This window comes from Prosopis cineraria, unplaced genomic scaffold (assembly GCF_029017545.1).
Source record: "Prosopis cineraria cultivar Desert tree isolate PC_DT_omini unplaced genomic scaffold, ASM2901754v1 PC8, whole genome shotgun sequence".
Lineage (NCBI taxonomy): Eukaryota > Viridiplantae > Streptophyta > Magnoliopsida > Fabales > Fabaceae > Prosopis > Prosopis cineraria.
The window spans coordinates 5,458,705-5,474,806 of record NW_026555339.1 but is presented as its reverse complement, the minus strand read 5'-3'; the positions used below and the strand labels follow the sequence as shown (position 1 = coordinate 5,474,806).

At 31.9% G+C, this 16,102-nt stretch overlaps 2 protein-coding genes across 5 annotated transcripts; one reads left to right on the top strand and one right to left on the bottom strand.

The window, feature by feature from the left end:
- The first annotated feature begins 5,848 nt into the window (after positions 1 to 5,848).
- LOC129318803 (GDP-mannose transporter GONST2-like) lies at positions 5,849 to 10,429 on the top strand. 4 transcript variants are annotated; one of them, XM_054963761.1, is made up of 11 exons: positions 6,102 to 6,117; positions 6,259 to 6,414; positions 7,042 to 7,247; positions 7,447 to 7,654; positions 7,951 to 8,090; positions 8,267 to 8,396; positions 9,048 to 9,146; positions 9,246 to 9,400; positions 9,480 to 9,596; positions 9,821 to 9,918; positions 10,007 to 10,429. In XM_054963761.1, the coding sequence occupies exons 3-11, from the start codon at positions 7,051 to 7,053 to the stop codon at positions 10,051 to 10,053; spliced, it is 1,191 nt and encodes a 396-aa protein (XP_054819736.1). In that variant the 5' UTR covers positions 6,102 to 6,117; positions 6,259 to 6,414; positions 7,042 to 7,050; the 3' UTR covers positions 10,054 to 10,429. The 4 variants fall into 4 exon arrangements, with proteins under 4 accessions (XP_054819734.1, XP_054819736.1, XP_054819735.1 ...); XM_054963759.1 differs by lacking the exon at positions 6,259 to 6,414 and having other exon boundaries at positions 5,849 to 6,117; XM_054963760.1 differs by lacking the exon at positions 6,102 to 6,117 and having other exon boundaries at positions 6,126 to 6,414.
- A 489-nt stretch (positions 10,430 to 10,918) lies between these two features.
- LOC129318358 (transcription factor MYB119-like) lies at positions 10,919 to 14,287 on the bottom strand. Its single transcript, XM_054963081.1, has 3 exons — positions 13,896 to 14,287; positions 13,666 to 13,792; positions 10,919 to 11,659 (listed from the first exon to the last, which is right to left on the bottom strand). The coding sequence occupies exons 1-3, from the start codon at positions 14,285 to 14,287 to the stop codon at positions 10,919 to 10,921; spliced, it is 1,260 nt and encodes a 419-aa protein (XP_054819056.1).
- Positions 14,288 to 16,102: the final 1,815 nt, after the last annotated feature.

The window sequence follows — 16,102 nt, the reverse complement described above, 5'->3', positions numbered from 1 at the left end:
ATGATAAGTATAGAGGAGACAACTTTAACTAGAGAGCTATGAAAGAATTCTGCCATTGTATTAATTCTTTTAATCTTTCGAATTAAACTACCATGGTGAAAGATTTACTTGGGAAAAAGGTAAGATTAAAGAACGTATAGACTGTGCCTTTTGCAATACCAATTAGGGACTTAAATTCCATCAGGCTGACACCTTTCACCTTCTCAAATATGGTTCTGACCATTGACTAATTAGAATTTAACTTGAAAAGAAAGACCATCAACAGCATAAATCTAAACCTTTTCACTGTCATGCAGCCTACATGCTTGAAGAATATTTTCCTTCATTGGTTTAAGAATTCTTGGATAACTGATAATTAGATAGAAGGGGCAACTAAATTTACTCACTCTACTCTTAATTGGAATAAGGAAAAAATTGGAAATATTTCTTCTATAAAGAAGAGAATTTTGTCTTTTGGAAGGGATGGATAAGAATAGAAATCACATAGATAATTACTTTCTCTAAAAGTTAGAAAAATCTCTTTGGAACGATTATAACCTTGCCTTATTACAAGACAAGCTGATATGGTTTCAAAAATTTAGATGCAAGTGGCTAAAATAGGGTAATCAAAATACTAAATTCTTTCATGCTATATCTATTATTAGAAAGAAAAGCAATCAAATATTATCGCTTAAATATGAAGATGGTACTTAGGTTCATGATCAAAACAAATTGAAAGACATGGCAGCCTCCTATTTTGACAACCTGTTCAAGGAAAATGCCAATACCAAACCTTTTCTTATTACCGAAAGAAGTTTTCCTCTTCTCTTATACATCTAACTCCAAACTTTACACAAAAAGGTTGCTGACAACAAAATCAAAAATGCCTATTTGATATAGGAGCCTTCAAAGCTCCTGGCCTTAATGGAATACACACTGGTTTTATTCATACATACTGGGATGACTTGAAACATAACATTATTAAATTTATCAAAAAGGTCTTCAAAGAGCCAGAAACTATTGGGATGGTTAATAACACCTTTATCACTTTGATCGTGAAGATTAATCATCCCTCTTGCATAAAAGACTTTCAACCTATATCTCTTTGCAATGTTAGTTATAAAATTGTCACCAAAACCCTTTTCAATCACCTTTACACTTGTATGAATCACTTAATCAGTGATAACCATGAGGAACAAAACTAAAAAAAAGGTTTCATGGCTCTCAAAGTAGATCATGAGAAGGCTTTTAACAGATTATTTTGGAACTTCATTGACAATACTCTTAAAGCCATTAGGATCAATAATTACTATAGGAAATTAATCCAGGCTACCATCTCCATTACATAAATGCGTGTACTTTGGAACAGAGATCCATCTAAGGAATTCATACCTTCACATGGCATATGGCAAGGGGATACTCTTTCTCCTTATCTACTTATTCTATGCATTAAACACTTAAGTCATTATATTAACAATAGCATTAATAATAATGAATAGATGCCAATTAGGCTAACTATTAATGAGCCTCCTATCTCTCATTTATTTTTTACTAACGATATTATTCTTTTTGTAGAATGCTCTCTAGCACAAGCTATGGTCATGCAATAATGTCTTTCTGATTTTTGCAATGCCTCTAGATAGAAGATAAACACAGATAAATCTAAGCTCTTCTGCTCGAAGAATGTCAACATTAGCAGAGCCTCACAAATTAGTGCTAAGTTAAGGATTCCACTTACAGGAAATCTTGGTAAATACCTTAAAATTTCTATTATTCATGAAAAGGCATCTTAACTTACTTCTGCCCCTCTTTTTGATAAAATGAATTCTCAATTGTCAAACTAGAAAAGCCGCTACTTGAACATGGTTCAAAAATCTGTTCTAATTAAATCTGTCTTTTTGGCTCTTCCCAGCTATATTATGCAAACCATGCTCTTACTTGATAATATTTTATCATAATTGGAAAAAATATCTAGGAATTTCCTTTGGAATTCATCTGATGGTAATAAAAAACCTCATCTTCTTTCTTGGGATTGCATTGTCATGGACAAAAAAGATAGGGGACTTGGCATCAAGAAGCTTAAAAATCAAAATATTTCCTTCATTATAAAGCTTTGTTGGGGCCTTATCACCAAACTTGATTGTCTTTGGGTATGGATTTTACATGATAAACACAAATGCAAAAAACCTAAAATTTTGATGTCGATCAAACTTAGCTCTTGCTCTTACACGTGGAGTAGTATATGCAAAATTTGGAATAAATTCATGCTACATGTTGGTTAGAAAATTGGTAGAGGGGACCAAATATTCTTTTGGTATGACAAATGGTCTTCACTCCCAGTACCTCTTGTTAAATATGCTTTCTCCAATGCCGACTCTATTCGCCAGGCTAGAGTCTTTGACTTTTGTGATAATAATAGATGATGGAATATTGACCTCTTAAGTCACTATTTTCACCTTAATATCATCAAACAAATCTTGCTTGTGCAGCCTCCCAATCAACAGAAAGAAGATATTCTTTTTTAGAAGGTGTCATTTGATGGCAATTTTTCCATTAAATTTGCTTACAAAGCAATGGATACCTACAAGAGCCAAAATCACTTTGATATTTGGTCTAAAATTTAGAAATGGCCTACATATGATAAAATCAAATATTTTCTTTAGAAGGCTGCTTGGAATCGTTTAAATAAATTTCACAGTCACTCTTCCCAACAAAACAGCTACCCTTTTAGGTGTAATTCCTCTAACTCTTCTATTCATATTTTAAGAGATTGTCAGTAAATTAAAGAGATTTGGAAAAAGTTGGTAAGTTAGAATGCAAAAAATGGAGTAGGAAGCTTAAATACAAGAAGAATAGCTTGGCAAAGACTTTTTCACCCAAGTTTGTTGAAACATTTGGAAAACTAGATGTAAGAAGCTCTACTCTGAAGATGAAGTCTTAGATAGCAACATTACATTGTGCAGCACTCAACAAGTCAACAATAATCTCAGGCTCCTTTCAAAATACAATCAACTTAACAAAGGAGGTGCTACTTATGATGTCAAATGGAGTGCACCTGAACTTGGATGGATAAGACTAGACATGGATGGCTTTGTCAACAACAATGGCATTATTGCTTATGGAGACATTATCAGAGATGATAAAGAAAATTGGATTAAAGGATTTATGAAATCTTTGAAGGACTTAACCTCTACTGGAATGAAAAAATTTTCAAAGTTAACATCTACACAAACTCGATGGAGACACTGTCTCTTATTAGTAATAGCTACTCTAGGAGTCACCCTTTATCTGACATTATTAAAAATATTAGAGATCTCACTATGATTTTTTATGTACCCCTGCAAGAGTGTAGAAGCCTCTTGGCCTTAAACATGAATAGATTTTAGTCTTTCTACATGGTTTCTCCTTGACCTTGTGATAAAAAAAATGCTTACATTAATAATGAGATTTGAATTTTATGGTTGCATATGGGCCAAGCTCCACCTTAGCTTTATATTCAACCCAATGTGTGTATTCGAGCATTAGACTAGTTGAAGGAGGGGGCCAAGTTTTAATCCAATGATCAAAAATTATTTTAAAAATATGAAAATAATTTTATTTACTAGCAAAAATTATTATCATAATTATTTAAAATGGATTTTATATAAAAATAATGTTAGAATTTAAAGTAATTATTCTTAAAATTGTATATAATTAAAAAAATTTCATTATTTTTACATGATTTAAAGTAAAAAAATCAATTTCAAATATTTAAAAATATTAAAAAAATGAAATCACAACAAATATTCATAATAAACATAAAAACAATATAATAAATTAAAAATATTAAGTAAAATAACACTATAAAATAATCAAGTTTTAAATAAAATTTACAAAAATAAAAATATATAAATATGTTTTTGGGGGTAGGGTTGGGTTAGGATTGACCCTAACCCGATGCTTAGCTCAACCAATCGGATTGGCTTAGATAGGATCAAATTAATTGGGTCATCGGATAATCAGCAAAGCCCCACTCACAATCTTAAAAGTCAGGACTTGACCAACTTTTGTTTGAAATTTATTCAAGGCTGTTTTGATTTTGGTCTAGAAAACTGATTTTTTTTTAATTATATTTTCGTTGGTTTACAAATTGAGCTTAAAACGTAGCAGCCAAATATCAATTAATAATTATAACAAAAATCTATCTTTTAAAAGTCTCTTGGCTTGCAACAATAAAATCCCAACATAACCTGATTACCCAAAAAAATACACACATAACCTAACAAAACATGGGGAAGAATGAAAAGTCAATTCAGTTGAAATTTAACTCTAAATTTTCTCCAGAACAGGAGAATCTACGTGGCTAAAAATATCTTCACGTTCAATGCTTTTCGCGCAATACATATCACTTCAAATACCTTACGTTTCAGCCTATCATGTAATAATCAGATATTCGGCAGACTTTTGACCATAACGACGTCATTTGCCTTCGCAAATAAGTTGTCATGTCTAATCTAACACACACGTCTGCCCCCCATGAATTAACATTAACTAAATAAAATAATAAAAATCCAAATCAAAATTATAATATAATAAAGAGAAAATTACTCAACCAGCATAAAAAAAATATAAATCTCATAAATTATAGATAGAGTTTTTAAATATGTTAAAATATTACCCACTTATAAAATTAATTAGAGGAGATTTTTTTATTCATAAAAAAATATATTATTGAAACATTTTGCATAAGTTGATCCACAAATACACATACACATCTTATAACTAATTAAATAATTTTAATATTTAATTAATCAAATTAAATACCTGCACACACATTCATCATATCTCTTTTCCTTTCACAATAATTTCTTCCCTTTCTTGATGGGCAGAGATCAACGTGATATTTACAAATTGCTTTTTTGTTGTCCTAGCTAATACAATCTTTTACAAGAGACATTTCAATATGAGTAGTTCAATTTTGTGCATCTACAAATGAGCTTTATTACTAAACTTCCTTGCACAAAAATGAATGTAACCCTATAATTTTCATTACAAAGAGAAATTTAATTCTCTGTGATGAGCTAAAATATCCAAAAATATTTTACAGCATGCATTTGATTAATTTTGGGAAAATAATTATGTTTTTTTTCTTATTTCTGATCCACAATAGTACATATCATTGATAAACTATATACGTGAAAATTTATTAACACAATTTAATCCTGTAAATATGAAGATGTTTAATCTTATCATTTCTTTTGATGAAAAATGAAACTAATTAGTTTCGATATTTAATTCTCTATAATAAACTAAGATGTTCATAATTTTTTACGGATTGTGTTTTATCTGTTTTTAAAAAAATGATTATTCTTTTTTCAAGTTTATGAGCCATGATAGTATATTAATAATATACAATTATATATTATTCACAAACTATAACAATGAAAACTTATCAATATTATTTAATTTTGCAAATATGAGGATGCTTAATCTCATTATTTTTTTTTAAGAGGATCAAATGAAACTCCCTTCTGTCTGTCTTCGAAGGCTCAAAAGAAAGTTTTGTCTAAAAAAAATGTTTAAAAAAAAATCATATTATTTACAAAGATGATAGTTTTATTATATAAAACTTAATTAAAAATTAAAATAGTTATAATATAAAACATAATAAATATTATTAGATTATTTGTTGAGTTTAGTCATATAAAATGAGTTATATATATAAAAGGACTGATAATAAAACGCTACAGTTCAGAAGTTGACCTCGCTGCCCCATGTGGCTTTTATATGCATGTATATTTGTCGCTCGGGCTCCCTGGCTCTTCGTAGCTTCACTGACCATCATTATATATATATATATATATATATTTGCTGCTCGAGCTCCCTGGCTCCATGTAGCTTCATTCGCAAAAAACTCCACCATCACGTTCTTCCTCACTTCTTGCTCATAAAGTCATACTATAGCTGTGTCTTGCTCTTCAAGGCATCTGCTTCTGTTCTCTTTGACTTTGCGAGTCTCGGAATTCGTTACATTCTCAATATTCTATTCCTTTGGCGGTTAGCTTCCACCAGGAATCTCGCCTTCTGAAGATGGCGAAGGCCAGGATTCATGAACTACTCCAGATCATTAATTGCTCGCTTCATGGGTTTTCCTCTAAGGTGCCAATACCTTCTGATTCAAGATCGTTCCCTTCACTTTTTCCGTTGCGTGCTACTCTAAAAGCACAATCTCACCTCCCGTTTTTTGCACGATTTTTTTTTGCAATTCGGTGGTTTAATTTCGATTCTTCACTTCCCAAGATATATTGAGCTCCCTTCAATTTATCTTCATAAGGGCATCGGAAAGGAAATTCGGTGTCTTTTTTCTATTTGTCGGTGAACATGTTGTGCTGTGGATTACTGTGCGTGAAATAGTTATCTGGTGCATTTACCCTGAAATTCCCACGGTTCCAGTCGGTACGAGCTTCAATTTATTGCTTCTGTTCTGGTTTTAGTCATAGTTTCTTGTCGGTTTGGACTTTTTATTCTAACATTGATCTTTTTTGGTATTTTTTTTTCTGCTGGATTGTCGTCTTCCATCATTGCTCTTATCCAAGTGGGTTGACGGTGTTAAAGGCATGCAGGAATTGCATGACGTATCACATGGTTTCAGCAGGCTATACTTTTTTTAAAATAAGCGTTTCCTAGGAAAAGCTATGGACTGGACTTTGCTGAAGAATTGTTTTCCAACTCTATAATCTTGAAATTTCAATACCGTCCTGAAAATTTGCATTCGCTTTTGGTTATACGTTGGCTGTTACTTTGCTTTTAAATGTTCTTTTGTTCATTTAAGGAACTTTGTGAGCTTTCGCACCAGGAATCACAGTTGTGACTTGCTAGCATTTAAAGCATTTAAAAATATTGGCCAAGTAATGGAATATTTGCTGCAATCTCTTGTTTATTTGCAGCAAATAGGGCCATGAAATTCTTGTGAATTAACTATCTTGTTAGTCTTTTATGCTATGGCCTTCATATAATGTAAAAGAGTACTGTCCATCTTTGCTGACTTCGATCAATTTCGAATTGATATTTTCCTACTTGCAGGTCAGCGATATGTCGACTGATTATAAAATAGATATTGGTCGTCATGGCTTCAAAGAAGAACCAGAGTTGAGCATCTTACCTTCAAAACTGTTACTAGATGAAGACGCTGATGCAGTGCATGAAAATCTTAACGGAATTCGTGAGCAAGAAAAGATTTCAATCAACAACTATTCAACGAATGCAGACCGCAGAGCTTCAAATGACAGGTGCGAAGCAAATCTTCTTGTCTGTATTTGTTTATTACGAAATGATTTTTTCCTTAGAGCACCAAAGTTGTTTATTTTTTGTGGATTTCCCTTTCTCTGCTTCCGTTCCTGTAGCAAAATTAAAATTTATAATGTTACAATCTCTTTGCGAATATTGGTAATTAAGTAACAAGTGAAACACATTCATCATTTCAAGCAGGTTTCTGAAGGCAAATAAAGCTACGCTTGGTTACAACGTCAGCCACGTTGGAGGGGAGGAAGGGCGACTGCATAGACCAACAAAGAAGTCTGGGCCTCTTCTCTCTGGAACAGCTTACTGTGTTTCTTCTTGCAGCATGATAATGTTGAACAAAATCGTTTTGTCAAGTTATAATTTCAACGCAGGAATATCTTTAATGTTTTACCAGGTGAGTTGAATGCTCCAGATAATTGTGAATAGATTCTCACTATGATAATATTGAAAATTGAAGCTTGAAAGGATGTGTTGATGACATCAAAGTTCTTATTAATGGGAATTTCTCCGCATCACATGCACTTAAGAATCATGTTAGACACCTTATAATATGTGCTTTTTATTTTTTTTATTATATATATATATATATATTGTTTAGATTGATAAACTATTCTTGTAATTGCTTCATCGATTTATTTTCTTTCTTTATGATAAATGCAAAATTAATAATTATATTGTACTTATTTGCAGAATTTAATAAGCACATTGGTTGTTGTTCTTCTGGGTTTCTTTGGCACAGTTTCTGTTGAAAAGCTCAACTGGAAGCTGGTCAGGGTCTGGATCCCTGTCAATGTGATATTTATTGGCATGCTTGTGTCTGGCATGTATAGGTATGAATAAATTGCTTTTTATTTTTTTTAGATGCTGCTTTTAGACCTATGTATGTGGAAGTTGATTAATAAGACAGTACTGAAAATTCAAGGGATCAACATTGTCTGATATTGTCTACTGCGTAGTTACCACTCTTATCTACCTTTAATGTCTTCTAGCGCATTTTTCTTTTCAGTTTGAAAAACATCAATATTGCGATGGTGACAATTCTCAAGAATGTGACAAATATTATAACAGCAATTGGAGAGTTATATATGTTCCGGAAAGGTCAAAATCCAAAAGTGTGGACTGCCATGTTTTTGATGGTATATGACCCTCTTGCCTCCAACTCATTGGTAGCTTAGTATTTCTGACAAATAGGAATATAATGCTGGTTAGGATCATGTATTAGGAAAGCATTAATTTGTCTTTTTACTGTATATCTCAGATGGCCACATGCATACATCATCTTGTCATGAAAGTTTTCTAGTGCTTGTTTTAGCCAAACTCTACAGTTGTTTAGGTTAAATATTTTTATGGAATTTAAATACTCATAAAGTTTGCATATAACTTTTTAAAGACTTGTAGAAGGATTTGAATATACTACTTGTCCGCTTATCACAAAATTTAATCTTTGGGAACTTTGGTACTTCCTTTCCTGTTTTGTTGACCTAACCATATTTCATTGGTAATGTGAGGTTCGCGAGGAATCTTTCAGGTCTGTTGTTTGTGACTTTGAATAATTGGACAATGAACTTTTCTTGACTGTTCCATTAAAGCTCAGAAATCACAGAAATGATAATTCCATTTGCTTGATTCTAAAGTCATGTGTCTTTCTTCTGAACTTTGATACTTTAATTTGTTTTCTATGCTCCTGATACTTTGTTAATCTTTTATCAACTATAATATTGTATTATCCTGAAAAAAACCTATTGACTTTTTGAAGTCTCATTGGCCTATTTACATACTTGGTACAGATTATCTCTGCTATCAGTGGCGGCATTACGGACCTATCATTTGATGCAGCCGGTTATGCCTGGCAGATTATCAATTGTATTCTTACCGCAAGTTACTCTGTATGAATATTTAGTTTTTATGCCACATCCTATGTTCTTTATTCCACCCATAATCTGTGTTCCCAAATTTGAGCTAGAACCATCTTTTTTTTTTTTAAGCTTACCCTGAGGTGGGTTATGGATGAAGCAAAAAAGTCAACTAAATCTGGATCTCTCAATGAAGTTTCTATGGTGTTGCTGAACAATTTACTGTCTTTACCTTTTGCCATCATCTTGATTTTCCTTTTCGGCGAGTGGGATTATATAATTCATGTGTGAGTAAATATTTTTCTGTGATTTTCAATTTGAGAAAACCCTCTGGTTCCTCACTGTACTTTTGGTTTTCATTTTCAGGGATGTAGTTAAACTGCCAATATTTTGGGTTGTTGCAACGGCTAGTGGAATACTAGGACTTTCCATCAGCTTTACTTCCATGTGGTTCTTACATCAAACTGGTCCTACAACATATAGGTAATGTATGTTGTTAAAAATATTTGATGCACTGGCAAACTCTAGACTATCATTATTTGAATCTAAGACTGATAGGCTCTCTCATGGTAATAACTATTTTACTTGCTATGAAAGTGATAGTCATTAATATCAATACAGATAATCTGTAGGAAGCTGTACTATTCATAAGCCATAAGCAGCACATCTTTTTTTTTCAAACATCTTGTTTTGTTTTCGTTTCACAGTTTGGTGGGTTCCCTGAACAAGATTCCGATCTCCATTGCTGGCATTTTAGCATTCAAAGTTCCCCTCAGCATATCGAATTTATTCAGCATTTTGTTTGGTAATCAACAGCACCACTGTACTATCATGAATATTTTTGCTTGTTTCCTATCTTCTTCTTAATATTGATAATGCACTCTTGCTTCCAGGTCTCTTTGCTGGGGTATTCTTTGCCAGAGCTAAAATGTCTCGATAATCAATACATTCATATTGTTGTATAGTTTTTGTCCATGCTCTCAAGTTCATGTTAATCGTTAATGGAGGGTATTTTGTTTCAGACCAAGTCTAAAGATACCATAATCTTATCATTATTTTTTTTAAAAAAAAAAAGTGCAAGAGAACTTATCTTCATGGTGTTTCAAGCTTTTCCTCGCTCAGAGGAAACAGGAAAGGCTGTTCCTGACGGGGAATATCGACATATTCTCCTAAGCATTTATGTTGTTATGTTTGTATGAGCTGCATACAGATTGGAAACAAGAACGAAAATCCTCAATGCATATCTGTCACGTTCTTATTGGGGCATGTATTATTAATTTTATTAAATAAAGGAGTCCTGCTTATCAGCTTGTGTGGATTTTCATGATTATTTGGTAATATTTTCAATGGTTGAAGCACAAAGGATATATATGCATATACATATACATATGTGCACTAAGTATATGCAATGCTGTGCGTGTCTTCACACACACACACACACACAACACTCTTGAAGTTCAAGATCAATCAATCATTGAAAGGGTCATCATCCTTAACACACATGACGAAATGAATAAATTAAAGCGAAAGAACAATTAAGTTATCAAAGAAGCTTACTTGCAGTCTTAAGCACATAAGGCAGAAAAATATAAAAATAAAACGAAAGGAACCTTGTGTTTAAAAGACCTAACACAAACCAGAATATCCACCCCAACTCTAACGTGAAACTAGAATAGTTTCACTCAATTCTAAAACACAGACATAAAAAGTATGAGCAATAATTACCATACTTTGTGAAGTTCATCGTTCTACTAGGATTTAGATTTCACGCACTTAGGGACTTGAAATGAACTGAATTGAAGCAATTAGGAGTTCCTATTGCTGGTGCTAGCTGAAAGCTGAGAGGAAACCAATTCCATCAGATCCATCTCTCTCCTGGGTTCATACCAACCTTGCTGATCATCCCCTACCTGTAAACCCGTGTTTAAGTTTTGCTCTTCTCCATAATCACAGCAGAAAAACGAAGAATCATAACCAACCCCATTCAGCAACTGAGCCAGAAACAGATCAGAATGATGATGGTGTTGTTTCATGGGAGCACCACTTAAAGCAGCAGGACTCTGTTCAGGAAGATAACACTCACGCCCACCATCTGTTCGATAAAAATCCAAAGTGGACTGAACCTTCTGAGTCTGATAATTCTCCGAGAAGAACTGTTGCATGAAGAGAAGCTCATCATCCAATGGTTCAACCATGACAGGTTCTTTAGAGGGATCTTGATCATCAGAAATCACAAGATGGAACTGGTTTTCAGGTGTGACGACATGATGATCATCAACAATGGGGGGGATATTGGAGAGAGTCTTGCTTCTGATGTAGTCTTGAAGAATGGAAGGAGGAGGCTTTCTTCCATTGTTGTTGGAGGTTTTGTGTGCAGATTTCTGGTTTCTCTTGGAGTTCTGTCTCCTTTTGGTGGCATTCCAATGGTTCTTGATAGCATTCTCTGTTCTTCCAGGAATTCTCTTCGCTATCTCTGCCCACCTATTTCCCACCTTTGCATGTGTTTCTACTAATATTCTCTCTTCTTCTTCACTCCAACTATCCTTCTGTGACCAACGAAAATCATAGTTTATATGTTATCTTAATATATCTTTGCCTTTTGTAAATTGCATAAAAAATTATTGTTCTTTATACAGTAAAAAAACTGTTTTTTTCCGCCGTAAAATATTATTTAATGTTTCATTATATTTTTTATATAATTATAACACAAAAAACCTAACCTTATGTGCCCCGGTAAGAATATAATTTATAATTCTGCTGATAAATCACAAAGTAAACCCTTCATCTCAATTACAAAATATATTTGAGAGAGATTTAATACTTTAAAATATAAGATATTTTAATAAAAATAAAGTTTCAATAATATTTTTTTTTAATATTACATTTTCTATTGCATTCTCTTTCTTTAATTTTTTTTTATAAATGGAGCATTAAAAGCATAAAAAAATAAATTTTTCTTTAACCCCGTGTCGTTTTCTAGTTATAATTGTAAATACTGAAACTTATAAAACAACAACAACCATATAATTGCGTGAAATTTCCTACCTAAAAGCTGAAGCGCAAGAGTCAAGACGATACGTACTCACACACTATTCGAATTAACCTGGTTGGGTCATTATGAAACAAATTAACCACCGATGGTGGTAGCCCGTGGTAAGTTATTTTTTTGAACTTAAACACTGGAAATTTTTTTTATTAATTCTACAGCTATGAGAAGTTGAAAACTGAATCGAACTGGCCAATTCAATCCAGTGACAACAAAAATCACTTATAACTAAAATTTATGTATATTTATACTCAATAAACATTGTTAAATGGAGAAAAATGAACAAAAATGTGAGAAATATGTATACAATATGTACATATGTATATATTTTAAAATTATAAGTTATAAAATAAGTATTTATAATTTGGATTAAAATGATAGAGTATTGATGGATATTATCTTTTTTTTATATTATCTTGTTTGCAATTTAAAATTCATTTTTATTATTACATATGAATATTTTTTATTTTAAATATGTATCACTTAAAATATATCAATGTGAAATAGTACCTCATCTAGTTCAATAATTGGTATGGTTTTCATAATATTGGGTAATTCTACGTTTGTATTTTTGAAATAAAAGTGTTTTAAACATTATAAAAACTAAAAATTCTAAATTAAGTTATTTTTTATTTTTAATACTATTTTTAAAAAATAAAAAATAACTTAATTTAGAATTTTTAAAATAAAACAATTATGTTGTTAAAATGAAATTTGGCGTATAACTAATATCTAAATTTTTTTTGTTTCAGAATATAAAAATTCACAAGCTATAATAATAATTTAAATTTAAATTTAAGTTTAAATTTAAATCTAAATCTAAAATAACTTAATTTAGAATTTTTAAAATAAAACAATTATGTTGTTAAAATGAAATTTGGCGTATAACTAATATCTAAATTTTTTTTTGTTTCAGAATATAAAAATTTACAAGCTATAATAATAATTTAAATTTAAATTTAAATCTAAATCTAAATCTAAATCTAAATATCAAGCGAAACATGAATCTGCGGAAGGAAAAGCAGGATCTAGAAAGATGGGGAAAATATATGAATAATTATGTTCATGGAAATGTCAGAAGTCACCGAGGATTTACTGATTTCCCAGTTAATTACAAGACGATATAAAGCAGTATCTTTAGATCAGATGCCAAAGATAGATCCTTTGCAATAAATATCAATAAACAGATATATACTTTCAAATAAACTTAGAAATTATGCATAAATTTCAAAGTATAATCTCTGGTGTTTCTTTTCAAGTTATCATGAACTCTTTTCAACGAAACGCGAGTAAATCACATTAAAAAATCTACGCCACATTTCATTAAAAAAAAATTCTGAAGCGAGTTTTTTTTTTTTTTTGATTAATAACAGAAACTCTCTTCAACTTTTCCCCCCTCATTTACATGTTTACAAGAGAAAAAGAAAATGAAAAGACAAGTTATATGGTCATAAACCCTAGCTATAAGGTCATTGATAAAAGTTGAAGAAAAGATTAATCACAGACCTTAATATCAGGACGTAGATGATTGTGCCATCTCTCCCTGCATTGCTTCCCAGCTCTTCCCTCCAAATTCTCAGCTATCTGAGCCCACTTCCTCACTCCATGTTCTCTTACCAGCTTCACCAGTTTCCTTCATCCACAGTAAAATATTAAAACGTGCAAAACCAATGACATGAAATAACAATCTCCATCTTCAAACTGATATATCAAAGTCTTCCTCTGTTCATATGTACCTATCTTCTTCATCAGTCCATTGTCCTTTGATCAACGACGCAGAAGAAGACCCTTTCTTGTTGCTTCTCTTTCCCGCCACCATTGTATTGTTACCAGATGAAGCTTTCTTCCCCAGCACCTGCACTTGTTTCTTCAGCACGGTAGGGATCATTTGAGCTGCTTCGTTATTTGCTATAAACCCATCCATCAAGCTTGCTTCTATCTCTTCTTCATCGGTACAGATATTATTAGGCCACAGAGCAGACTGCAAGTGACTGAGTTGGCCCCACAAGAACCTGTCTATGGCACTCAGAGGAGGCCCTAAAGAAGAAGAAGAAGGCGATGATCGGTGCATGGAAATAATGGTAGGGTTGTTCAGAGGCATAGTGATAGTCTTGCTCTGGCCTTCCATGGAAGCAGAATTAAGAACTTTGGTTAATTTATCGCCATGGTGATTGTTTCGAGCCGTGTAATAAGCCAAATATGGATCAACAATGGCCGTTCCTCTTGGAGTTAATCCAACGGTGGAGATTCAATGATGGTTTGTAACTCCTTAACTTCCTCCCTCGGACAAAAATGTAGGATTGGGGAGGAATCAGTGCAGTTGTTATCAATTCATAATTGCTGTAATATTATTTTAAAATAATCATAATTGTCATATGTAATACATATTTATCCATCTAAATATATATACACCACAGAGAGAGAAATGGGGAAAGGTAGAGGGTATAGAGTGCATTGAATTATATATTATGGATATTGATTGAGGAAAAATGAGAATTATGATTTTAATTTGCTTAACCACCATTATAGAATAATTAATGACATTGACATAAATTTGAGTTAATTTCCAGTTACTGGACATTATTATATAATTAAATACATTAAAGGTTGGGTTTTGTTCTTCAAACCAAAAAAAGGGGGGGGTTTGAGTTTTCATCTGATTATAATTTAAATTGCTTAGCTCTATTAATTACCAAAAATTGTCCTTTGTTTTGTTTATATTTTCTGTGGGCCACCCAATACATATCCGCGAGCTAGGCCACGAGTTTCCTGAAAAGGCGGGCTTCAACCTCTCCCTTATGGGCGTAGAAGCATCAATCTTAACGACGTGTTGGTCTTCATCGTTTGAGCGTTCCAAGTGATAATTTCGATGTGTATTTGTCTATATAGGTCCCTAAATGCCAAGTGAGCGATTCTCATGATTTTATTTTTTACATGTAAATATGATAATTACAGCATGTTTTATCAGAAATCGTTTATATTATCACAGTTATTTAGTGTTGTAAAACCACATTAAACTTGAGCTGTTAATACAGATTTGTCAGCCTTAAGAGCTTAATTTCATAATTTTGTGTATATTAAATTAACCATGTTTTTCAAGATCCACTCTCATTAACAAGGCTCGAGACCAAGTCTGAAAGCTTGTATAACTTTTTTTAAAATTTTATTTAAACTTCCAATTATGCTTATACATGAGTTAAAAAATTATGTCATTTTCAAATATTAATTTAAAAATGAGAATAATCTAGACAATTTCAACTATGTCATTTTCATATATTAATTGCTCCCTGGGAAAAAAAAGAGCAAAATACAGGATTTCAAAAAGCTAACTCGAACTTGAGCATATTTTTTTAATGATTTATAAGGATTGGATCTAAAAGTTCTGTTATTCAAAAGTTTTTTGGTTTTTTAAACCCAACCCTCAAAAAATATAGAGCTTAAATGAGAACGTTGAAAAGTTCAGCTCCAATTAACGGCTTGATCTGAAACAACCAGGTGCAGGGAGAGACAAGAGTGCACGATGAGTATCTCAACAAAAAGAATTAAGCAAGAGGGAAGTAATGAAGGGGCTAGCGAGACGTGAGACGTATATTATGTGAACTTGAGTGTTCAATCGTTCATCATTTGACGTGAAGGAGTCTATTAATGTGAAGGCCATTGAAAATACTCCTTCTATTAAAAAATATAAAATATTTTTAATTAAATTTTACTCTTTAATAAAATAATTATTTATTTTTAAATTAACTTTATCCTTTTATGTTAATTCTTATTAAACACTCCACAATAAATATAAAATTATTATCAATACAGTTGTTTTTTAAAAAAATAATGATTACATTTTAAAAAATTAAAAACATTTTATATTTTTAAATATCTAATTTTTTAAAATATATTTTGTATTTTTTGAATAGAGAATAATGGGATTGGGAAGTGAAAGGGAAAG

Coding starts and splice junctions, on each gene's coding strand:
- LOC129318803 (XM_054963759.1), top strand. CDS start 6,049: ATGGCGAAGGCCAGGATTCATGAACTACTCCAGATCATTAATTGCTCG. Junction 9,147..9,245: donor TTCTTACCGCAAGTTACTCT/GTATGAATATTT, acceptor TTTTTTTTTAAG/CTTACCCTGAGGTGGGTTAT. Junction 9,597..9,820: donor ACTGGTCCTACAACATATAG/GTAATGTATGTT, acceptor TTCGTTTCACAG/TTTGGTGGGTTCCCTGAACA.
- LOC129318358 (XM_054963081.1), bottom strand. CDS start 14,287: ATGGAAGGCCAGAGCAAGACTATCACTATGCCTCTGAACAACCCTACC. Junction 13,793..13,895: donor TGGACTGATGAAGAAGATAG/GTACATATGAAC, acceptor CTGTGGATGAAG/GAAACTGGTGAAGCTGGTAA. Junction 11,660..13,665: donor ATCTACGTCCTGATATTAAG/GTCTGTGATTAA, acceptor CGTTGGTCACAG/AAGGATAGTTGGAGTGAAGA.